Source organism: Lampris incognitus, chromosome 1 (genome assembly GCF_029633865.1).
Source record: "Lampris incognitus isolate fLamInc1 chromosome 1, fLamInc1.hap2, whole genome shotgun sequence".
NCBI classification, from domain to species: domain Eukaryota; kingdom Metazoa; phylum Chordata; class Actinopteri; order Lampriformes; family Lampridae; genus Lampris; species Lampris incognitus.
The window spans coordinates 119638098-119663691 of record NC_079211.1 but is presented as its reverse complement, the minus strand read 5'-3'; the positions used below and the strand labels follow the sequence as shown (position 1 = coordinate 119663691).

The 25594-nt window shown below is 41.6% G+C and overlaps 1 protein-coding gene across 3 annotated transcripts in view; it reads left to right on the top strand.

The window, feature by feature from the left end:
* The window catches only part of nipbla (NIPBL cohesin loading factor a), a 100798-nt gene that overhangs the window by 4610 nt on the left and 70594 nt on the right, over positions 1–25594 (top strand). The window contains exons 5-13 of one of the 3 annotated variants that reach the window (XM_056290196.1): positions 1191–1291; positions 1599–1710; positions 1819–1982; positions 6152–6300; positions 6543–6633; positions 7047–7268; positions 10693–10950; positions 11506–12266; positions 12870–13083. In XM_056290196.1, coding sequence (XP_056146171.1) covers positions 1191–1291; positions 1599–1710; positions 1819–1982; positions 6152–6300; positions 6543–6633; positions 7047–7268; positions 10693–10950; positions 11506–12266; positions 12870–13083 — 2072 coding nt within the window. Of the gene's footprint in view, positions 1–1190; positions 1292–1595; positions 1711–1818; positions 1983–6151; positions 6301–6542; positions 6634–7046; positions 7269–10692; positions 10951–11505; positions 12267–12869; positions 13084–25594 lie in introns of all 3 variants that reach the window. The other 2 variants (XM_056290195.1, XM_056290197.1) reach the window with 2 other exon arrangements.

Here is a 25594-nt window from a genome sequence, read left to right as displayed (position 1 = left end):
CAGTTCAGACTGAAGAAGGTCACTTAGATGAGTGATGAAACGTTTCTCTCAATAAACGTTGTATCCAGATGAACTGAGTCAACTTTTTGTGATTGGGTAGTGTTACACTTTCATGCAACAGTAGCAGTTGAAGCACAAATGCAGATGAAGTTTTAAAAAAAAAGCCACATAAATTCTTAGTCTTTGTGTATGTGTATATTTGTTCCTTGGCCACACTGAGTTTTGATAAAGCAATGGCGGCAAACCTTCTGTTGTTGTCTCTTTATGATTGATTAGTATCCTTCTGAAAGAGGTTAATTCATTTGGACCTGGTGATATATTTTTTTCCTGGCTTATGAATGGCTGAATGATTTCCAAGTCTACTGAAGTTGGTATACACACAGACATCCTAGCCCTGCATAGCCTGTCATTACAGATAAATTTGGAATTGACTTGCTGTTTGTATTGACTTTTTAAAGAAGTGTAATCAGTACCTTATATTTTTCCATTATTGTAGAGGTGTTTAATAACGTGCTTTTAAACATACAATAGTAAGCCAAAAACACCTAACTTACAGTGGTATGGTGCTATTTTTGCAGTTTTTCTCTTGTCTGTAGATTTTGTCACTATGTATAAATTTCAGTTTTAAGGTTTGGGTGTTTACAAATACTCCTTTTTGCAGGATTCACACTACAAAGTTCATTGATTTTGTGCTTAACCTGCTTTTTAATATCATAACAGTGATTTTGGTTTTACATTTTTAAATCCATTAACAAAATTCTTTAAAAGTCAAAAGCAAACCATTAAAAACCGCACATAAAACACGATAATTGGGATGAGTAAACAGTAAAATTGCAAAAAAAAGAAAGCTTGTTAGTAATTTAAAAAAGTTTTTAGAAGGAGTGATTTGTCAGATAATAGTGAATTTGCCTAAAACCTAAAACAAGTTTAGGCTTAAGGGCCCTGATTGCTAAGACCTGGTCACCTTCAGTTTTAAGCCTAAAACTCAAGAACAGCCTGAAGGACTCTTCCTGAAAACCTGAGGCTGCACACTGGGTTATGGTAGTATTATAGGTCTGCAATATAGTACTTGGAATTAGAACCAACTATACATAAGTATGTGGGTGATTTTGTCCTTGATCCTTTGTGTGACCGTTCATCATGTTCCCTGTATATTATAATGTGACCCAAATTTTGTTTCTGTTTTCTAGAGAGCTAAAGGACAACCTGGGTAGTGATGAGCCAGAGGGTGACGCACCACTGCTGCTGCAGACCATGTTGGCCAGGAACCCCGGCATCTTCAGGGAGAAAAGTAGGGGGAGATACAGATACACATGCAGACACTCTCTGGCACACGTGCAGAAAGATCTGATTGCATGTTAAATGTGTCGAAATTTTTTATTATATTTTGGGTGCTTAAATTCCATCAAATGTTACCTTTATTCAAAATGTTTGTCATAAAGGTAACAGGCCTAGTTGCTGTGTCACTGTTTATGAGCCAATCTGTAATGGCCACTTTTTCTGTCTTTGTTGTTTTTCTTCATTACATTGTCAAATAAACCAGGTCCCCAAAAGGTTCCAGATTTTAATCTAAATTATTTTTCTCTTATTCTAAGCAGATGTCATGCAGCAGCCCATGGTACCACAGTACAAAATTACCCAGAATTCCATGCATAGCCCAGCCCAGTCTGGGAACTTCCAGCAGACAGCCATTTCTCCCAACCCATCAAGGTGGGCCAACCTTCTCTCCCTTTAAAGTTTCTCCTGTCAGTGCTCTCCACATCCAATCCTCTTCTTACTCCTTTTCTCTTTCCTCTGTTCCCTCTTTTGGCCTCCCAGTCGTTTTGTGTCACCTCAGACTGGTTCCAGTAGCCGATACATGGGCCAGCAGAATAGTCCAGTGCCCAGCCCCTACACTCCTCAGAGCCCAGCCACTGGCTACATGCAACAGTATCCCCACCAACAACCACCCAGCTATAATCAGCACCAACAGATACAGCAAGGTATGTACGGAATTACTTAATTTATTTTCTTGTGGAATTTTTTTTTTCAATTTTCCCCTTTTTTTCTCCCCAATTGTATCTGGCCAATTACCCGCTCTTTTTTTTTTTTTTTTTTTTTTTGAGCCGTCCCGGTCGCTGCTCCACCCCCTCTCTGCTGATCCGGGGGGCGCCCCGGCCAACTAGAGGAGGCGGTAGTGCAGCAACCAGGACAAATACCCACATCCAACTTCCCACCCGCAGACACAGCCAGTTGTGTCTGTAGGGACACCTGACCAAGCTGGAGGTAACACGGGGATTCGACTTGGCGATCCCCATGTTGGTATGCAACGGAATAGACCACTACGCTACCCAGACGCCCTTCTTGTATATCTTTATCTTCGTATGAAAATGGGTTCTTTGAACGAACACAGAGCTTATCTAGAACACAAAGGTGCATATAATTCGTTATCATCTAACTTGAGGAAAAAGTAAAGTAAGGAAAAAAGAAAAGTAAACCTGTGGTAAAAACACAGAAGATGGATATTGATTTAAGTTAGTGATTCATGCAAATGAATTGGGGGGTGGGGGGGTGGAAAACGCCAATATAATATAACTAAGATTTCACCTCAAGTCTGTTTTTAAGCAGAATCAATGATTTTATAGATGATACCATCAGAACATTTTTGAGCCACTGTTAGAAATCCTCTGGGCCACTTACATTAATGTTAATGTGTGTGGTGACTTCACAGAGGCTCTGCCCACACAGAATAAGGCTTAAGGCCATTTAATCAACCATTTTTCACACCTTCTTTCCATACTTAAGGACACTATTAGTCTAATTCGTACTTGCTGCTTTCCGCATCACTTTCAGCCATCTTGTTTGTGAATGTTAATTTCAGTTTGCTTGTTTTGCACCTTTTGTATGTAACATTGACTGCAGTGGAGTTTTCTTAACATTGAGCCAATGTGATGGCATGCAGCAGACAACATAGAAGTCCCCAAGTGCAGGGGTTCCCAAATATTTTCACGCTGTAACCCAACTATAGAGATACTTTTTTGCACAGGACACATTGAATATTTTGTGCATTGAAATAAGCAATTCATTTCTCAATACCTATTAAAAAGTGCAGTGATTAACAATCCTCTTCATATTGTTCATCAGTGCAGTATTCCCATTTTCAGTTTTAAGTCATGATCTACGAATGATGAAATGAAACAGACCAGGCATATCAACATTAAACATTATTTTAGTGATATTTTGGGATACATTTAAATCATTGCATTGACTCAAAAAGTCTGCAAAAAATATTTTTTTCTCCCTTTTGTAAAATACAAATTCTGCACACAATGTGTTTATTGCAGACATCCCATGACCCACCTGGCCTCCTGCTGCAATACACTTGTGGGCAGCGATCTATAGTTTGAACAGGAATACAAAAATGCTCCCAACTTTCTCATAAGTGGCCAAACAAGCCTGAAAATTTTCTTATATGCTCCTAATATTACAGGTTATCAACCGATGACACCTATTTTACATTTGCTATCCCATAAAAAGGGCACCCTTTTGCTGCTATGTAAAGTGAAAAGATTGAATAGTTTCTCATGTGTGCTACTTTTTAAGATTGCAGAATCTTGTTGCAGTTGTTCTTGATTTACCATGAACCATTGGACTTCCAATTAAAACAGTCCCAAATTATAGCATTTCTACAGTATGTGTCTTGTAAGATTATGTTTTAGTCCAAGAATTGAGGTTTCAAGTAGCGGTTGAATGGTTTGTCATTAAATGAAGTTTTCGCAGATTGTTTTCTGCTACCAGTGCTGATGAGTAATATAGTTGATTGAAGCAATTAAATCCTCACTACACATTATATTGAAAGAGAAATGAATGTTTTCATGCTCAGTCTTTCCCACAGTGCCCGCATGTACCAGAATGTGTTATGCATACGTTTCTGTATTGTCATCCATAAAATCCTTTGCACTTGTATGTAGGATGTCGTTTACACCATTGGAAACAGCTTAGTTGAGAGAATGAGGATGTGTATTTTGAATGGTGTCTTAAGAGTAGATTAGAGAAGCCCTGCTAGGCTTTAGTCCCCCCCGTCTTTTCTCCCCAATCGAATTTTGGCCAATTACTCCACTCTTCCAAGCCGTCCTGGTCGTTGCGCCACCCGCTCTGCTGAGCCGAGGAGGGCTGCAGACTACCACATACTTCCTCCGATACATGTGGAGTCCCCAGCCACTTCTTTTTACCTGACAGGAGTTTCGCCAGGGGGACATAGCGCGTGGAAGGCTCACACTATTCCCCCCAGTCCCCGTCATCCCCCCCCCCCTCCCCGGTCTGGCCCTGGCCGACTAGAGGAGGTGCTAGTGCAGCGACCAGGACACATACCCACTTCCAGTTTACCACCTGCAGATATGGCAAATTGTTTCTATAGGGACGCCTGACCAAGCCGGAGGTACAATGGGGAGTCAAACCGGCGATCCATGTGTTGGTATGCAACGGAATAGACTGCCACGCTACCTAGATGTCCTATTAGCCCAAGTCTATAACATTCTATAACCTGAACCTAACAAGACTTAAAGATACAAGAAATCACATATATGGCACACTGTTAAGTCAAGTCAAGTTGCATTTTATATAGCGCTTTTCTAGCTGCAACAGCCACTCAAAGCACCGTCTTGTCATTGCTCAATTTTTAAAGTGTTCCCACACAGCTGAGGTCGTCAGCATTTTGTCTTCCCTTGAATGGCCAAGGTAAACTAGCGTGACATTCGCTGCTGAGTGAGAAGGATGTCAGGCGCTCAAGCTTAGATATAGTATATGTATTTCCACATTTTTTAACAGTGCAATTTGCCTTAATTGATAGCCGACATTTAGCAAAACAAAAAAGAATATCTGAATTCCAATATTGAAAACCGAATCCCTACCCAACAAGCGAATATCCGAATAGTCTGATATTTGGGTCCAGCCCCAAAATCGTGTTTTCAAAGCCATTGTTAGAACGGCAATGGTTAAGTATTTATATCAGTACTCTGTATCCGCAAGTACCCAAATAAGTACTTGGTCTGAAAAAAAGTGGTATCAGTGCATCCCAAATTTTTAAGCAGTTGGTAAATACATTTTACTGTTGGACACCAATTGATGTCCTTCTACAGCTTGTACCTTGGTTAATGAATAATATATGATTGATAAAAATAAATTATTACAGCTTCAGCTTTTGCATGGCAGTTAGACAAGCCAATTACTAAGCATCAGGAAATCACAAAATTGAATTTTGGTCTTAAATCGGGGTTTCAGAAACATTACAGTATTGAGATTTCATTTTTAGCCCTGTAACTTAAATAGAAATAAGGCCACGGACTCCCTTCTGGCATTTTTTTTTTTTGTGTGTGTGTTATTGGGTAGGACTTAGTAGTTGGTAGTATAATCTGTACTTTGGAAAGAGTCAGTGTTGACACTGACATCCCTATCTGAGTCTCTCACTATCTTGAAGGCAATGAAATAAAGTGTTCATTTTGCTGTAGACCCATGGGAAACTCCTCGAACACCTGTTTTTGTCCCCAAATCGCACTGCAACAAGTGACAAAATATTCATATTCAACAGAATTTTCAAATGAAACCATTTGAAATTTAGTCTTTATAATTTCAAGAATTACTTGGATACACAACACACCCATTTTTTTGTAATTTATTTCTGATTTTTCCCCTTTTCTCCAAATTTAGTGACCAGTCGCTCCCTATTCTAATTCAAACACCCACCCTCCTACATGCGTTCGCCAACTGCATCTCTCCAGCCGGCAGTCTCGAAGGAGACGCCTCGCCACTTTCGTGACAAGGGTAATCCAGGTCGAATCACTGCTTTTTCCGACACACCCAGAGACGCATTCATGTGACGAACACAAGCCGACTCCGCCCCCCTCCCGAAGACAGCGTTGCCAATTATTGCTGCTTCATCGAATCCGGCCATAGTCGGATCTGACGAGACCAGGGCACGAACCCCGGTCCCCAGTGGGCAACTGCATCGACACAAAGCCGATGCTTAGACCGCTACACCACCGCGGAACCTACCACACACCCATTTTCAACAGTGCTCTCATATCCAGAAGAAGAAAAAAAAAGCACAATCACACATTTATTTGTCTTCCATCGCGTTTCTGATCAGTGATTTTGATTATTTTTTTGCTTATAGTATCTGTGGCCAGCCCAATGGTTCCAGGTGGCATAAGGAACATCCATGAGGGCAAGGTGTCTGGTCAGATGGCTAATGCTGCAAATCACCACCCAGATAGACACAGCACTGAAGACTACCTGAACATTGTACATCGTCTGGGCAATGAGGTAGTGTAGATGTTACATTATAATTGTACTACTCAAACCTCATAACATGAGACTTTTTTTTTAAAAGAGAAAAAAAAAGGATGTAAATTCTTAATACCTGTTAAATTCCTGTTTGGATAGAAGTGTGGCGTTTAAACAGTTTGAAGACATTTTTGGTTTATTATTTCTAAACTTGGGTAAAACATTTATATACTCATATGATGTTGCTAATATCTGTGTTGTTTGTGTATATGTTTTTTCAGGAGGGAGACTCAGCCATGAGGAATGCCTCGTTCCCTCTAAGGTCTCCTCAGTCCGGTTGCTCCCCAGCGGGAAGCGAAGGGACACCCAAATGTAAGGAGGCAGGCAAGGGGGAGAAAAATCAAATGGGAGTGACTTGAGCTGACACACACACGCACACACACACACACACACACACACACACACACACACACACACACACACACACACACACACACACACACACACACACACCTCCTCTCTTAACTCGGGGAACAGCCCCTTCTTTGAAAGCCTGATTTGCTTCATTTCACATGACAGAACACTCAGATGTCCCAAAGCCTTAGATTTGGTCTGATGCCACAGTTCTTGTTTTTTGTTTTCAACCTGATTAATGTTCGGCCTGGAAAAAGCTGCATATGTTTAGAATGGATTATCGTTATTCAGATCCTGTTATTCTTACTGAATTTACTACAACATTTGTTTTATGACAACTTTCTACTCATTTTGGCTTTGCCTCCCCCTAGCGGGCTCTCGTCCACCACTGATCCTTCAGTCACCCCCTCCTTATGCGGCTTCACCAAGGGAAGGAGGACCAGACCAGAAACAGCAGCTCCAGCAGAGAAAGAAAGGCCCTGCAGTGAAAGAGGAGAAAGATATGTATGACATTGTCAGCTCTCCAAACAAAGACTCCACCAAACTCACTCTCAAACTGTCTAGGGTCAAGTCGAACGAGTCTGACCCTCCAAGTAAGTGATCCCTGAATTTATTGAAAGCAACTGTAGTGAGAATTGTCTGACATATCTTGGTTGTCAGTGTGTCAAGGACTTGTCACTAGTTTTTACCACATTGGTAGGATTTCAGTGTCCTATGTTGCCCCCACATCTGTGGTTTATCTAAGTACTGTCAAATGAAGTAGTACTTCAAATATCCACAATTTCTTATGACGTTTCATATACATTTTCATAGAATAGTCTTATATGATTGACATATGCAAGATGAATATCAAGGAGGGTCCCCTTCAAACACTTTTTTTGTAATGCCAGATTTTACCATTTCATGAATCTGTGCATGATAACTGCAGTGAATGCAGAGCAATAATGCGGTAGCAAGCAGGAATTAATTTTTCTTTTAGTTGGTATTGTTTAACACAACAGCCATTTTTAAACAAAAATGATAAAAGCAAACAGAATTTTGTTTAAACACAATTTAGCTGTATTCTCTTTGAGTTGAAACAATACCTGTGAAAAAACAATTCACACGCGCAATTAGAAAAATTAAATCTTTAATTGGGGGTGGGGGCTAGGAAAAGCGCATTCTCATTTACTGCCCACACTACAGCTGACAGCTGAGTAGAGCAGAGTTTAAAGCACGCTCTCTCTGGTTCACTCTTCTGAATGCTGTTAAGTGAAAAGCTGTGTAATGTAGGCAGGCTGTAGCGTTATAACAAAGCAGAATCATCTAGCTGCTACAATTTTCCACAGCGATGTGAGCAGCCGGGGGAATAAGAATTTTATTTTATTTTTTTAGCACAGTATGGGCAGCATTTTAAGGTACTCTTAATGTTAAACGACATTAATGTTTTATGAGCTGATCGTCACATTAGCTATTGGTTTGTTTGCCAAGTTTATGGGTTGTTAATGGGCTGGTTGCGTGTGAACTGAAACGTCCCGACTTTTAAGTTAATGTGCGTCTGCTCATAAGAAATGTCAGTACACCAGTAGCCTACCTCTCGACTCAAAATGAAATACTTCCGCACAAGGACACACAGTATTAATGATGCCAAGCACCATTGGCACCCCTGGTCCTGTGCTTGTTGTGAGGTCTGTGTGTAAAAAGCAATTGCATATCCAAAATTCATCATGGACAAAGAATAATGCCCCCCGTCCTGTTTTGTTATACCATTGTGAGACTTAGAAGCATGGAAAAACATGAGTTACAAGCTAGCAAATAACTCACTGTTGACTCCCATGTAAAATCTTATTTTCATGGCTTAAAAGACTAAAAATTGTTAAAATTATTGCCATGCATTGAAACTCATTCACTGTAGTTTGTGCTCTTGTTTGTATGACTGGGTTCCCCCCACCCCAAAAATGTAAAAAAAAAAACACACTGAACCGTAAGACAGTATCTAAATGTCATGTGTGTAAATTGAGTAACAATTAAAAAAAATCTAATAGAAAGCAATATTTTACAAAAGTGGTGTGCTATTGATTAACTACTTATTTGCCTGTGAAAGTTAGGTGTGCGTGGTTAACTAGAATCATGGTTTATTCGATTCTAGAAAATGGAGAGGACTGTTGGAAAAATCAGGTATTACACCAAAATCTGGGACCAACAAAAGTTATGATAATGGTTAAAATACGCAAAAACTGGTGGTGATTAATCCAAGAATTTGGATTGACACCTCCAAGTCTTTCCTCCTCCTGGTTAAGTTAGGATAGATGTGGTTAAGTCTAGATGTGGGTTTGTTGGGGTTTAGTTTAGATATGGGTTTGGTTTTGATAATGCCAAGGTTACAGTCCTCGGAGGGTGACCATCTCTTCCAGCTTGCCATCTAGTGACAAACCAGGGAAGTGTCACTTCCTGTGTATTCAGGACAACCGTGATCCAAATTTTTGACAGTCGCAGATAGTGGTGTAACATCAGGACAGATGTTGGTGTCATCAGCAAAACAAAAAATATTGGAGGTGGGCATGGAGAGCCCACTTTCAATGTTTTTCCCATTCACGCCTGGGAAACTACAGACTAGATTTAATTGTATTCTCTACTAGATAGCAGCAGCATCTTAATTTGGCATTTCTAAAAACAAATTTATAAATGTTATCTCAATGCTCTGCGTCAAATTTTAAAGGGAAAATTCACAGATTTTCAACCCGATCTCTATCTGTGACAGTGATAGCACATGAAAAACACCTGCAGTTGTTCCTGATTGGAGATGCAGAGATGCTGTTGTTTCTGGATCTCTGGAGCAGCAGTGAAACAAGGTTTTTTGTTTGGGTTTTTTTGGCTGACAAGTGATGTAACATGATGTCAGCTGGCGGTCAGGAAAACTGCAGCCTAGCAGGGTTTCTTATACTCTAATCTACTCTAAAGACACTGTTTAAAAAAAAAATTGGTGTGAGGTGATTCTTGTCACCAAAGACAGTTTGTGTTAATGCTGCGCAATCATGGTGAACACAAAAGTGTTTTAAAAAAACCGAGCAGCAAGTATCCTTCGATAAAAGATGTGTTAAATGACTGGGGAAAGTGCCATGAAAAATTTGAATATTTGAAAGGAAAATACAGAGATTGCATCAAACACAAGAGGTCAGGAAATGTAAATAAATGTGTTGTAGGCTATTACCTTATTGCAATATTAATTTGAACTGAATTGCTATCACTGAAGGACTGCTGAGTTTGGCGAATTATTTGCCATATAATCCATAGTCTCTCAATAATTTCTTCACTTTTCAGACTTCCAACTTCAGTTAAGGTTTGACTTTTCCAACTTGTAAAAACTAAATATTTTTCAGATTTGACTGGAATAAAATCACATTTCCTGTTGGTAATTCCTTAAATTCCCAAACCTCCCTGGGTGAAACTAAACCAGTTTAAATAGGGTTTATGACACAAAGAATTGCTATACAATTCAGAAATTACAATGTAAGGGCTTATTTTCATTCATAACATTTTACATTTATATCTTTTCCTGTATCCGTGTTGATATATATTTATATATAATACACACACACACACACACACACACTTTAAAATTGAGTTTTAATTTTTTTTTCCCACAGCACACCTGGTCAGCTCTACTGGCACATTAGTATGATGCTTGAAAGACACTAACTTAAGTAAAAAGAAAAGTCAACCAAGTGCATGTAGAATCAGTCCATTGTCTTTGTTGTTTTGGTAATTAATTTCTTTACTTAAACTGGAACAAAAAGTAAATTTGGAACTTAAGTTTTGTATAAAGAAATGTATTGGTTGCATATTTGGACATTTTTTTGGTGATTTAAAGTCCTACCCTACCAACTCTACAGATACTGTTTTGTAGCTGACACTGTACTCTTAAAACGAAGCTTAGTCCCTTTCATGTCATTCCAACTTTCCTCTTTAATTTTAACCACCTGGTTGTAGAGAAACAATTTTTAAACCACTTTCAAACTCTGTTTTATTAAACTCCAGGTGATGTTTTGCCTGGCATGGACCAGAATTCTGACAATATGGAGGCAGAATTGGGCTTCCAACAGGTGCCTGTTCTCCAGCAGAATCTGGGTGCCCGCCAGCAGCAGCAGGTTGTCTCCCAGCAGACAGGGGGCTCTAGCAGCCTCCAGCCTCCTTCTTCCCCTTATGATGAGGCAGAGCTGGATGCCTTGGCTGAGATAGAAAGGATAGAGCGAGAAACAGCCAGTGAGAAGTGCTCCAAGGAGGTGCAAGATAAAGGTGTGTATAGGACTCCCCCAGATTCTTAGAGAATTGATAAAGATGAACAGCACCAACGTGTCAGCCTTGGCTGGACCAGAATGCACCTGTGCCTTAGCCGGGACTCAATTTGGATAGCTCATTACTGGCATGTATAAACACGGGCGCCGGCCGATGATTGACTCTGTCCTAAAGCCTAGCCTTACTCAAACCGCCCCCAGGCCAGTGTCTTAACAGAAGGCGATAATAAGTGCCATTCTAATTGACCTGGTGATGGGATGCAGCATGCCTCTTTCAATCACAGAGAAGCAGAATTTGTGTGTGTGTGTGTGTGTGAATTAATTTAATCAATTGTAAAGCGCTTTGAGTGGCTGTTGCTGCTAGAAAAGCACTATAAAAAATACAACTTGATTGATTGATTGAACAAGAATAGCTTTTTATTTAGGAAAGCACCAGTAATTCTAAACCAACTGCCCGGTTGTTTCTGATCAATCTAGTGTATAGAATTTTAGGAGGTTTCCTAGCTTTTTGAATGTGGAACTTAATCTCCCTTTCTGTACTACCAACTCTCTCTAGACAAACCATTAAAAAAGAGAAAGCAGGACTCTTTCCCCTTGGAGCCAGGTGCAGGTGGCCCAGGTGGCCCCACGGGAGCCCCAGGAAGCGGGTCAGCAGGAGGTGGCAATGCTGGCAAGCTGACCCCACAAGAGGCCACTGCAGCTGGGAATGGAGCCAGTCGCCCTCCCCTCATGGTGAGCATCGACCTCCAGCAGGCAGGCAGAGCTGACGGCCAGTTAGACCCCTGTTTGGCTGCCCCTATCCCAGCACTTGAGGCCCAGCGTTGGCCCGAAGAGCCAGCTAGTGGACCTGCTGCGGCAGAAGGTTCTGACACTGTTTTGCGCTTGAAACCAGACGAGCGACCAGAAGTAATAAAGAATCGAGTTGATAAACATGATGGCAGGCGAGAAGGCCGGGAGTCATCAAAACACCGACATGATGGGAAGCCATCTTCTGACAGACGGGGAGACACACCAAAGTCGTCAAACCGTGGGGAACATGGACGAGACAGGGATCGAGAGGCTGACCGTGAGAGGAGACATCGGAGTGAGACTGGTGGAGATGGTCGGGAAAGGCGCTCACCTGAGGCACGCCACCGAAGTGACAGAGACAGGTCTGGGTTCCGATCTACTTCTACTGGAGAACCTGGTCGTAGTGGCAGCAGGCAAGATGGGTCCAAACCAACCTCCTCCAGTTCTGGTTCAAAGTTTCCTGACTCCTTTCCTGCTCAGCTTCTGGGAGGGCAGAGCGGCGCACTGAAGAACTTCCAAATCCCTAAGGTGATCTGGACCGATCCAAATACCTACCCATCCACCGATCATTAAACCATCACTGCCTGCAATCTCACAAATCTAAATACACCACTGTTTGCTTTTTTTTTTTTTTTTTTCCTTTTCATTTTGATTCATTGTCATCTTAAAGCCTTTTGGTTATCCCAGGAAAGATTTTTTTAAAAGGGACATATTGTTAGTATATTGGTCAAATTTTAGCTGCAAATGTCACTCAAGCTATCCTAATCATCTATTTGGAATGGGTAAAGTATCAATAAGTTAAACTGCAAGCCCTGAGTATAGCCAAAAGCCATTGCCTTGAGATTTTTGTATTTCCTAGGTTTTTGGTTTTTTTTGGGAGGTGGGGGGGGCAAAACTTTAGACACTAACGTCATAATCATTAATATCTTGGAAAGCAACACTTGTTTGTTTATTAATATATTTGTCATGGAAACAATTTGATCCATTTTCATCACCTATTTATGCCTTTAACTGATAACATCACTATATTTACTAGTTAAAAACTATTTATTCAAAGTACATACACTTTGTTTTATGGTGTTCCACCTTCAATCTTCTAACCCTCTTCTCACCTCTTAATCCCTCTTTCAGCTGAAACGTGACAAAGATGGCAGCGGGTCAACAGAGGTGCAGGTATGGGGCCAGCCTAAGGTTAAACTGGAGAGGCTGGGTTTGGTTCAGGACTTTGAGAAGAGAACCAAACCTGTGGTGGTGTTGAAGAAGCTTTCCATTGACCAAGTCCAGAGGATCATCCGGCACAGCAAATCTGGCAAGAATAGGTTCTCATCTGGGAAATCTGGCAAAAGTAAGAAGAACAACACTTTTCTTTTGCTCCTATTACCAGTTACTCTTGCTTTCATTCCTACTCTTTTGTGTGTAATGCACATGTAATGTTATTTCAATTTTCTCTTTATTTATCAGTATATTCAACCATAATCAACTTCCTATGAACACTGTCATGACAGCACTTAGGGATTAAAGTTCTCCGTCACTACGACGGATATCCCATCAGTTGGATTCCAGAGAGGTCATGTATGAGATCAGTGCAGGTTTTTGCCAAGTCCCTAAACCGAATGAACGGAAAAAAACTGCTGAGAGCTTTCTACCACTGGAGCGAAAGGATACCATACTGGCCCTAATATAAGACAATATTTTTTTCTGAAACCTAGGTTTAAAAAAGTGGGAGTTTTCTTATATTTCAGGACTAGACAATTACATATTCATTCATTACACTAGATATTCTTTTTGAATGGAGGGAGTACCAGAGTAACTACAGTATTTTACAGTGTTGCATTATGGGTTGTTTTTAGCCTTAATGTTGCTATGCTAGAGAGTGTTTTTAGTTTGTTTATAGTCAGTCTTTCAGAGTCATTCACAGGGTTTTTCCTGGCTTACATAAAGGCGGAGGTGGTACCATCCTGATCATGCACACACACATGCATGTGAACTGTGCCTTCAAATGGCTCAAGCAAACACTTTTTCTTTTACAAGCAACGTATTTTAGGAATTCTAATTATTTTATGACTGAAGAAAATGACAATTTATCGCGTTAAAGCATATTTTATTTTTAAAAAAATATAAAGGTTCCCTTTTCAACATTAAATTAAATACAACATAAATGCTAATGTGTTAATTTACACACATAACAGCAAAGTTGTTTAAAATTAAATCAAATATAACATAAACTATTGTCTTCATTTAAATTTCACATGGGCCCTCTTGTGTAGTTGAACATAAGTATAACATAAAAGCCTTTGCTTTAATTTACACTTTTCACAACTGGAAACTTCTGGAAAATTGCAGCTCTTTTTTCCTCTTTGGCAGTGCCTTTCCAGCTGCACTGTGCTGATTACGATACAGCGCCACCACATCGGTGACAGCGTAATGCTACAATTGCAGTTAACAATGACATCCACCGAGTGCAACGCTCATTAGAAAACTGTTTTTCATTAAGACACCCGCTGAGAGCTGGAGGCGGGAAGGAATTTGACGGAGGCGGCCGCCTCGTAATTCTCCATGCAGGAAAAACCTTGAGTCAGCACTGAAAGTGTTTCATTAGTCCAGTTTAACCTGCAGAAGTTTCTGAAGGCTGCTGTAACGTGTTTTGTTGCCACAGAGGAAATAAACTCGTGATGAGTGAAAACGAGTTCGTAGCATCTCCCGACGACTTTACTGCAGAAATGAACATGGGAGAAAATCTGTTGAACAGCCAAGAATTACATCTGTCACAGATGATGCGTTCAGAAAGACAGTCTGAAAATTTTTTAACTCAGAAAAAATAATAATGCGAGAGGAATGAGAGTGAGAGAGGAATCGACTCGCTACAGTAACTCTGTCAGCTGACTGGTGGCTGCTGGGAAAGTGAGCTGTCTACAGACGTCCAACCGAACAGAAACTTTGGTAAGCAGCCAAATGCTGTTACATTGTCACATGGCTATGGAAGGATGAGAAAATTGTAGTTCAAATCCATTCACTATAAGTCTTGCTTTACCACTGTTATTTTCTATGGCGCAGTGTGATCACTCACAAAAATGTGAAGGATTACTTCAGGACATAGCGCTTACTTCATCAGTGAGGATATTTGCAGCGCTTTTCTTTTTGCCAATGTCAATGTGCTGTGAAAAACAACAATCGGTGTTGTGTTTTGAAAGCTTTTTAATTGATAATGCTCCAATGCCCAAATGCCCTGACCAAACAAGTGATAAGCGGCTCACTTAAAACAGAAACATTGTTTTGTTTGGTGTTATAACAAGCACTGAATATGAATATGAATGTGACTCGGCCTGAATCCATACTAATCAAGATGACCGATAGAAACCATAATAAGGGACCAATCCGGGATCGTTTTTGGAATTACATTGTTTGACGATCTTGAAATATGATTCCTGTCTTTGTTTACCTGGATGGCTTCCTTTTTTTTGTAATTTATTTTTTATTAATATTCAACATCAAACAAACATTTCCATAAGATATATTTTAGATACTATATGTATTTATCATAGTATTCATATTTGCCACAAATCTCCACATAGTACTTATTAGAGGTATACACTTACAGAAAAGAAAGAAACAAAGGGAAAAAACTGTACAGGTAGGGAGTGAGCTTTTCTTTAAAACATAATCATTGATTTGTGAAAATAAAATCAGACCTATGGAGTGCTACGTAGTTAAACCATTTTTTTTTTCAGTGTAAAGCAAATTTTTCCAATTTATGATTGACAGATGCTGTTATCGTCTTTATTTTATAAATATCCATTGTAATTTCCATCCATGCGTTTAAAGTTGGGCTCTCCTGTGATAACCATTTCCTGGTAAGAGTCTTTTTACCAGCCACCAGCAGTATATTCATTAAATATTTATCTCTTTTCAACCATTCTTGAGGTATATAACCCAAATATATGGACTTACTTTCTAGGGGTATTTCACATTTAAAAATGTCTTGTAGGGTATTGTGTATTGCTCTCCAATAGTCTTTGATAACGGGGCAATCCCAGAAAATAGTGTAATGGTTTGCATTTTGGTTTCCACAGTTTCTCCAGCAAACAGGGAGGTTACTATCATAATGGGATTTCTGAGAGGGTGTAGTAAAATACCTCATCAGGTTTTTCCAACCAAACTTCCTCCATTTCTGTGAACTGGTACACTTCCATTGATACCTCAATATTGTTGTCCATTCTTCCTCAGATATAATTGTTCCTCCTTCCTTCTCCCATTTTTTTTTAATGTATAAAGTCAACTGTGTTTTTTAAGATTTGACAGACCCATATACATGCATGAAATGATTCTATCAGTATCTGAATTATATGCTTTTCTAAACAGTTCTATCAGACATGTACTTGCCTTGGTTAAATTTTTCATCAGAATCAGAATTAGAATACTTTATTCATCCCCGAGGGGAAACTGACCTTTCGCAAAGTACCGGCCCAGAACGGTGCTTGTCCAACCCTACCTTAGAAACGGTCCGTCAAGCTTTCAAACACACAGCAAAATACTGAAATGGTGTGCCTATGGGATCTGCAAATCGGATACTAGATATCTGAAAAGTTTGGAGGGGGTGTAATTTTCTTTCCCTTCCCGAAACCCAGAACGCAAGAAGCGCAATGTCGGCAATAGATTTCGCAGTATAGCAGACCCCATGGCCAGCTTAATCCACCCAAAATCAACAAAAATACCTGTCTGTTCCAAGCTAAGCTTGCTACTAGCTATTATTGATAGCTAATACAGCTAACATATTATTACTGTTACTTTTACCCACACAATGCGCTGATTTCTTCTCTCATGTTTTGGTGTTTTCCGGCTACTTCCTGGATAGTTCTGAAATGCTTGACAGGCATAGCAACAGTAACCAAGGGGGGCGGGACTCTGCGAAAGGTCAATTGGGTTCTACTACAGACACTCACGCTCTAGTTAGAGAAAAAAAACCGAAAAACTAACAAGATATGAGATAACAAGAAAATAGAAATAAAAGATAAAATAAGAAATAGAAATAAGAACAAAATATATCAATAAGCATGGTGCACATAACACCCTATCTATACTGCACTACTGCAGCACCTTCATCTTCATATTAACATAATGTCGCATCTGCAGATACCGATGAAAGTCTTGGTTTTCTAATAAGTGTTTCCCTGTAAGCATTTCAACACAGAACTGTTATTCCTTTAGCTGTCCAGACCTTAAATCGAGTATCTAGTTTAGTCGGTGTAAAATCTGAGTCATATGCACACCATTTAAGAATTACAATATTCCTTCTATTTTATATTCTTTTATAATAGTTTTCCATATTTTAAGAGTGCATTTCACCCTTGGGTTATCCATAGTATTTATGTGATTTTGTTGGTTGTTATCAGCCAAGATTGCCTGTATGGGGATGGAAAGTATCCTTTCTTCAATGTTTTTCCATTGAGCATCACATGATGGGTTGCACCAGCATCTCATAGCTGTCACCTGTGCTGCAAAATAATAATCCCTAAGAGAAGGTAGGCCCCATCCCCACTTTTGTTTGGCCAACTGCAAAATTTTGAGATGAACCTTAGGTCTTTTACCTTGCCATATATACCTTGATAATATTTTGTCCCATTCATTGAATTGTTTTTGGTTAATTTCTGTTGGTAGGGTCTGAAAGAGATATAATAGTCTGGGCAGTATATTAATTTTAATGGATTCAACCCTTGAGCTGAGAACTAAGGAAAGGAATTAGGTTCCATCTGGTTATGGCTTTCTTAAATTTTTTTATGTATCTGCAAATAATTGCATTCTGATAGTTTTGCCAAATCTTTTGGCATGTTGGTGCCCAAATATTTGAAAGACTGTTTGCTGTGCGAAGGGGTATCTACTTTCAGTTTCTCCTGGTGGGCTATAGTTATATGAAAGTAATTGAATTTTATCTATGTTGATGTTGTATCCTGATAATTGACCATATTGTTCAAAGGATTGCATCAATTTAGGTAGAGAATATGTTGGTTGCCCTAGATAGATCAAAATGTCGTCTGCGTAACAGGCTAATTTATGCTCTGTCCCTTTAATAGTAATTCTCCTGATAGCTTCAATTTGTCTGATGTATTGAGCTAGTGGTTCCAAATATAATGCAGAGTAGTGGTGACCATGCGCAACCCTGTCTCGAGGCACTTTTTACAGTAAAATTTGATAAATATCCATTAATTTTAATCCAAGCAGTAGGGTTGTCATAGAGCACCTGTATATTTTTAATGTGTCATGTAAACCAAATCTTTGTAGAACTCTGTAAAGAAAATTCCAGTGAACCGAACCAAATGCCTTCTCAGCGTCCACACTTATTACTGTTGCTTTAATTTTATTTTTTTGTATATGATCCACAATGTGTAGTGTTCTTCGTATATTGTCTTGAGTTTGGCGTTGTATAAAACCTGTCTGATCATTATATATCAGTGTGGGTAGGAACTCCTCTAATCGTTTGGCCACGATGGAGATAAATAATCTATAACCTATCAAGACAGTCATTTTGGCCGTTTTGGATTTTCAAAGTTTAATAACTTTGTGGAAAAAAAAGATACAGACCTGCTGCTCCCTGAGTGCTCCTAAAATTGCATATATTTGCATTAAAATGGGTTTTAGATCGAACACACAAAAAAGTTACGATAAGACCTACCTAAAATGACCATGGGCGGTCATCATGTACGCTGGTTTTTAAACTCTATATTCTGTCAAGATAATTACCCAATTGAGAGATTAATGCATTGTATATATTAGTATGTCTGTTAGGAAACGACTGACACCAAAATTAACATGTTAACAACTATAATACTGTTTTTAAACAATTTAAACTTCAGAGAGACATGGTCGAACTTGAATAGCAAAATTGAAAAAGTAAAAATATTACCTGAAAAACAAAACGGAAAACACATATTGCTAATCTAACAAACTCAACAAGGCCTATAAAATGTGAAATGTAAAAAAAGAACTTAAAATAAATATTGCAACAGTACCAAACAATGACTGGAACTTAAAACTACTAGAATGACCGTGGGTGGTAATTTTGACCACTGCGGTTTTCAGACTCTATATTCTGTCAAGATAAATATCCTATTGAGATAATACATTACATACGTTAGTATGTCTGTTAAGAAAATGACACCAAAATTAACATTTTAACAACTTATAATAATATTTTTCAAACCATTTAAAATGGCCACTGTCCAACGCCTGTAAATACTGCCACGTGTCAGTGGTAGTGCGTCTGTTATTGCGTCTGTAACCAGACTACTACTACTACTACTACTACTACTTTTGGCTGCTCCCGTTAGGGGTCGCCACAGCTACTTGCTTGTTTTTTTGGCTTGCTTATTCTCGCCTGTATTATATTTTCCAAAGGATTGTATCTCAGTTGACCTCATGTTAAAAAAAAAAAAACATTGAAAGAATAATATTATGTTCACTAATAATTGGAGACATATTGCATTATCTTGCAAGGTTTCGTACCTGTGATACCTGTGTGGATGGAAATAAAAGTCTCTACCGTAGCAAGAGAACCCGGCTCCGTTTCTCTCCCACCAGACACATCCACCCTTAACACAACGCAGAGACACTAACCTTAACCAGGGCGTGCAGGAGAGATCCCTATAGACTAGGAGGGCCGAGAGAGAAAGAATATCTGGGTTACATCTAGTGCCGTGACCCGGATGCGGATTTTTAAAACTTCGGACAACCATCAGGACACCCCCCCCCCCCCCCCCCGTGTCCAAGTGTGATTACAGCGTCATCGATTGGACTGTGTACTTTAATAACAGTATAACCATCATCCAGACTTTGGGAACAATTATATTCCTGCTTGTATCTGAAAGACAGTAGACTGGAGGGAAGACCTGCTCAACTGTTTGTTCACTGAATGACGGGTATTCACTATGGGACTGCACCCCTAAGATTCACCCACTTCATCAGAGTATCCTTTACAAATCTTGTTTGAGAGTTTTTTTCTTCTTCTTCTGTGCTCTCTAGAAAAAAAATGTAAAGAAAGTCAAAAGCTGAGTGGTAAAAAGTGATTTCCTCCCCCTTTCTTTTTGTCCTAGAAATGTATGCTAATGGAATTTTATGATCATCTGAGGATTTTTTTAAGTGCAGTACTTTAAACCAGGGTTTTGTTTTCTTGTTTGTTTTTTTTTCTCTCCCTAATTATCAGTATTATCGCAGAGAGGCTGGGAGTGATATGAGTTTAAACTAGGTCTAATTGACATTGCAAGTTTAACTGATGTTTATTGCATGTTTTCGGGAAAGATTCATAGGCCTGTAAGACATTCATGCAAACATCCCTGCCACTAAGTTTAACATATGTGAACTCAGTACATCATTTACCAATCATATCATGTTCACACATACGTACCTGCAATTCACACTTGTCTCTCCAATGCTTTGTTGAAAGAAAAGGTGGAACACTTATGCAGACACTCCACTTAAACCAGAGGGCCCTATTAAGGTAAGGGCGAGTTTCCATCCTTCCACTGAGCTTACAGTAAGCCACAACCACACCATATCTTCTGAAAGTAAACTTCCAGGGCAGCCCATTAGGAATATGGAGGGAGTGAGTGTTGGCGCTCCTAGTCAGCAGCCAACAGTGAGGCCAAAGCAGTCGCAACACCATATTCAGGACCAGCAGGTCTGTGGTCAGCCCCTCGACCCAGAGCCAGCTATACACCATACTATACTACCTACTGTGACACACCTCCAGCAACTACACAAGGCTATGGAGCAACTAAGTCTGGACCCAATCAAAGCAATGACTCCTCGTTCGTGCTCATCAATATGCCCCAACCTGTTGATCAAAGTCTGGCCGTAGTCCCCCCCCCCCCCCCCCCAACAAAACTCCATGCAAGGCACCCAAGCCTTAGAGCCCCAGCATAATATCTGCCCCATGCCACAAGCAACCCTGTTTACGCCTCAGCCTGCGGGGGGCCATGTAGTTGCCCCTACCCCCACCTCTCAAGCCGTCAAGTCGGCCCCCCAGGCCTACGACCAAATGCCCAGCTATCCATATTCTACCCCAGTGCCTCAGACTCATATGACAGGGCCCCAAGGGCCACTGCTCCCGCCCATGACTATTGTCAATAGCCCCTCCTCTGCTGCTTGGATTTCCTTTAATGGTGTGACATTCCCCATGCCTTTTCCTGCTAGTGGTGGGTGGCTCCCAAACAAAATCACACCCAGCCTTCCTGGTGAGACAAGCACCACTCATACTGAAAGAGCTCTAGCCCATTTCTCCACTCCAGTGCAACCCTAGATAGCCATGGCTAACTATCATGCCACCATGTATCCTAGTCAAAAGTCGAAAGTTGAACCTCATCCTTCACCTGCGGCCTCATCCATGCGCACATAACCTCCCGACCTCGACTCGCCAGACTGTGGCTGGGGGAACAGCAAATTTAGGCTTTCCCCAGGTGAACTACGGAGGTTTCACACAGACTCGCCAGGTCAGGAATGTGCAGATTTTTGTAATACTGATTGTAAAATGCTGGTTGAGAATTGGATAAGAGACATGCAATACCTCTTGGATGTCACAGGACAGCCAATACACCTTCGTTTTTCCACCATCGTACGACATCTGAGTGGTGAGGCTAGTAGGCTAGTCGTGAATCTACCCCCACATGAGCAAACCCCTGAGCATGCTTTTGGGGAACTGAGGGCTAAATATAGTGATATGTACGGCTCTTAAGATCCATTGGCTGACTTTTACGAGTGTGGCCAGCGGCTAGGAGAATCCGCCTATGCATATGCCATTGCATTAGAGGCAACTTTGAGGTCAGTGGAAGAAATGCAGCAAGGAGGCCTGCCATTTCCTTACCATGATAGCAAGCTTACCCATCAGTTCCCAAGGGGCCTTAATGATGAGGAGGTATATGTAAGGATTGCACCGACGAAGCCTAGACTGCTGCGCTTCCGGGAGCTCCAGTCAGAACAATGAAACCTGGCAAGGGAAACAAAGCGGTTCCAGTCACAGCATAAGCATAAAAAGACCTTTGCTCAAGTCCATGTGATGCCAGAGAGCGGAACTCAGGTGAAAGACAAAAGGTCAAAATTAACCTCTGAGCTGTCTGCGCTCACTGAGTTGGTTAGGAAATTACATATCAGCCAAGAGGAGCAGATAGCTAAGTTGTCACAGCTGGAATCTAGAATCAATATGCCACCTCCTTCTGTCCCATCGAGTGCCCAGCCAGCTTCAGCAAATACAGTGTCAGGTTCTAGGGTTCTATGCCACCAGTGTGGGAAGTTGGGACATGTAACCCGTGTCTGTAGGGCTGTCCTCACCAGCATCAACCAAGCCAGGGCCCACGAGCCCCAAATGTTAACTCCTCCAGAGGGGAGCATGCCACAGTTGGCTCAGCCTTTAAACTCTTAAGGCCCATGGTAGGAGGGGAAACCATGGGCTTGCAGCAAAGCCCCCCATCACCAGGAGACATTACACAGTGTTGGAGACGGGTCTGCATTAGTGGGTCCCAGAAATGAGGGAGAGGTGGAGGTTGATTGGATGAAATACAAGGCTCTGACTGATTCCGGTTCTCAAGTGACAAGCATTAGTCATGGGTACTGGCGTGACCATCCTGCTCTTAGAGCGCAAGAGCTGCAGTTCTGCAAAAATACCCATAGAGGGGGCAGGAAGCCAGAATGTACCCTGTTATGGGGTTCTAGCCATTGAACTGAAGGTGTTTGGGAAGGAGCTCACATCTGTGCTGGCTTTTGTTGTTCCTGGCTCCAAAAACTGTGCCGCTGTTCCCCTGTTGGTGGGGACCAATGTCATTCGTCCCACCAGAAAACATCTCCAAACAACCTATGGCAAGCAGTTCCTACACAGAGTGAAGGAAAGCCACCCTGAATGGTCCACAGCGCTGCTGAAGGTAGGGAAAATACAACAAGGAGGTCAACTGGATGATAAGGTGGTCCCTGCTATCTACATGGGTCACAAGATAAGCATCCCCAGTAGAAAGGAAATGGACTTAATGTGTCAGATTAGATCTGGCCCAAAAAGGAAAGCTTATACAGCCCTCATTTAAAGCCACTCCTACCTGCAGCTCCCCGACAGCCTGTTGGTGGCTAAAGTCCTTGCTGATGTAAAGAATGGCTGTGCTCCCATATGGGTGATGAATCTCTCCCAACGTGCAGTCATTATAAGATCCAGCTCTCACCTGGCAGAAGTTTTTCTTGTCCAGAATGTGCTGGAGTTCACTGACAGTGGACAGAATGGAAGCAAAGGTAATGAGGACAATTATACCTGCTTGAGTTTTGACCATGTGGTTACTAGCTGTAATGTGGAGCAGCAGTAGAGGATGAGCGCCAGCACTCTCTCTTAAAAGAGCTGGTTGAGAGAAAAGCAACAATTTTCTTAAAACACCCTACAGACAATGGCCACACAAAGACAGCGCAGCACGAGATCCCATTGGTGGACGCAAGGCTGTTTCATCTCCCATATAGAAAAATCCTGCCTTCCCAGTGGCAAGATGTGAGAAAGCTTTTGATGGAGATGGAGACTACAGGAGTTATCCACCCTAGTAAAAGGCCATATGCTTCTCCAGTGGTGATTGTGACTAAGAAGGACGGCACACTTCGATTATGCATTGATTATAGGAAACTCAACTCCTGCAGCACTATGGATGCTTTCCCTCTCCCAAGAATAGAGGAGGCCCTGGAGGCTCTTGGGCAAGCAAAATACTTCTCCACTCTTGACCTGGGTACTGGTAAGTGGAAGTTGCTGAGCGGGATAAGCACAAGCCTGCATTCAGCACACCCATGGGATTATATTAGGCCAAGAGAATGTCATTTGGGTTGTGGAATGCCCCCTTCACCTTCCAGCGATTAATGATTTGCTGCTTCTGGGATCTGAACTTCACCCACCTTCTCATCTACCTGGATGACCTGATCATTTTCTCTAGGACCTTTGACCAGCACCTGGAAAGGCTTCAAGTAGTGTTCAACCTGCTCCATGAACACAGCCAGAAGCTGAAGCCTTCCAAGTGCCAGTTTGTGAGGAAGGAGGTTCAGTACCTGGGGCATCTTGTCTCTGCAGTGGGGATCAGAACTGATCCAGAGAAGATAAGCAAGGTCCAGGACTGGCCAAGACCCACTAGCCAGAAGGAAGTTCTTCAGTTCCTGGGGTTTGTGGGGTATTATCGATGGTTTGTCAACAGCTTCTCCACATTAACAGCCCCACTTTACTCCCTTACCTCCAGGGACCCTAGAAAGAAGAAGAGAGGGGGAGAGAAGTTCCAGGTCAAGGTCCGCCCTTTTGTATGGACGACTTGAGTGTGACAAGGCATTTTGCACTCAGAGAAAGGCTGACCTCCACCCCAATACTGGGCTACCCTGACTACAACCTGCCATTTGTGCTCCAAACAGATGCTTCGGGTGAGGGGCTGGGTGCTGTGCTTGCGCAGGTCCAGGATGGGGTTGAGAGGGTTATTGCCCATGCCAGCAGGGGCTCAAGCCCACTGGAGACACGATATCCTGCGCATAAGCTGGAGTTCCCCACTTTGAAGTGGGCAATAACAGATAAGTTCTTTGATCACCTGTACGGCTGTAAGTTGTCAGTCCTTACAGATAACAACCCCCTCAAGTATGTGATGACAAGATCTAAGCTGGATGCTACGGGCCAGAGGTGGGTGTCCCAGCTGTCGATATTTGACTTTGATATCCAGTACCGTCAGGGGTGAAATAACACCAATGCAGATGCCCTTTCTTATATGACTAACACAGAGGTCTCCCAGGCTGTCGAATCTTGTCTTCAGCAGGTGAGAGACAGAAAGCAGGGGTGTAGTAAGACAGATGCTGTCCCAGGAACGGAGATTCATCCTGGTGACCAGATGGTCAGTTTGACAGAACTTGGTCCCACCCAAGCCCAGTGAGCCTTATTGGGATGTGGGGACAGAGTCACTACCTCCCATCACAAAACAGGAGATTCATGCAGGACAAAAGGAAGACCCTGCCATTGGCCCAGTTCTATATTACAGGAGTCTGAACCACAAGCCAAGGCACAGTGAGAAGGTGGATGGTGGGAGGCCAATGTGTCTTCTCTTAAAAGACTGGAAGAGGTTGGTGATTAGGGATGGTATCCTGTACTGCTGCGATTGTCAAAGGGGAGCAGTGGAGCCAGCTCATCCTGCCAGAAAAGCTGCGTGTATCAGTAAAGACTGCCCTTGATGACGACTCTGGGCACCTGGGATTCGAAAGGACATTTCAGATGGTAAGAGAAAGGTTTTACTGGCCAAAGATGTTCCAGTAGATCAAGGCGTGGTGTGAACAGCGTGAGAGATGCTGCCTCAGAAAGACTCCCACTGCAGGCCTTAGAGCTCCACTGGTCAGCATCCACAGCAATGCTCCGATGGAGCTGGTCTGTATAGACTTCTTGACCCTGGAGAAATCCGAAGGTGGTCAGGAAAATGTGCTTGTTGTTACTGATCATTTTTCCCGCTTTGCACAGGCTTATCCCACAAAAGACCAGAAAGCCGGCGCAGTGGCAGAAGTTCTTTGGAGGAATTTCCTCTCTCGCTTTGGTTTTCCGGAGACATTGCTTGCAGACCAGGGACGAAATTTTGAAAGCGCAGTGGTCAAAGTGCTACTATGCAAGTGTACTGGCATAGTCAAAACACATACAAGCCCCTATCACCCTCAGGGCAGTGGAATTACGGAAAGGTTCAACAGGACACTTATGGACATGTTGGGAACACTTAAGTCCCACCAGAAGCCCCGTTGGCATGAATATGTAGATGCCATGACCCACGCATACAACTATACCCAACATGATTCAACCGGGTACGCACTATACTTCCTGATGTTTGGTAGACATCCCAGACTCTCAG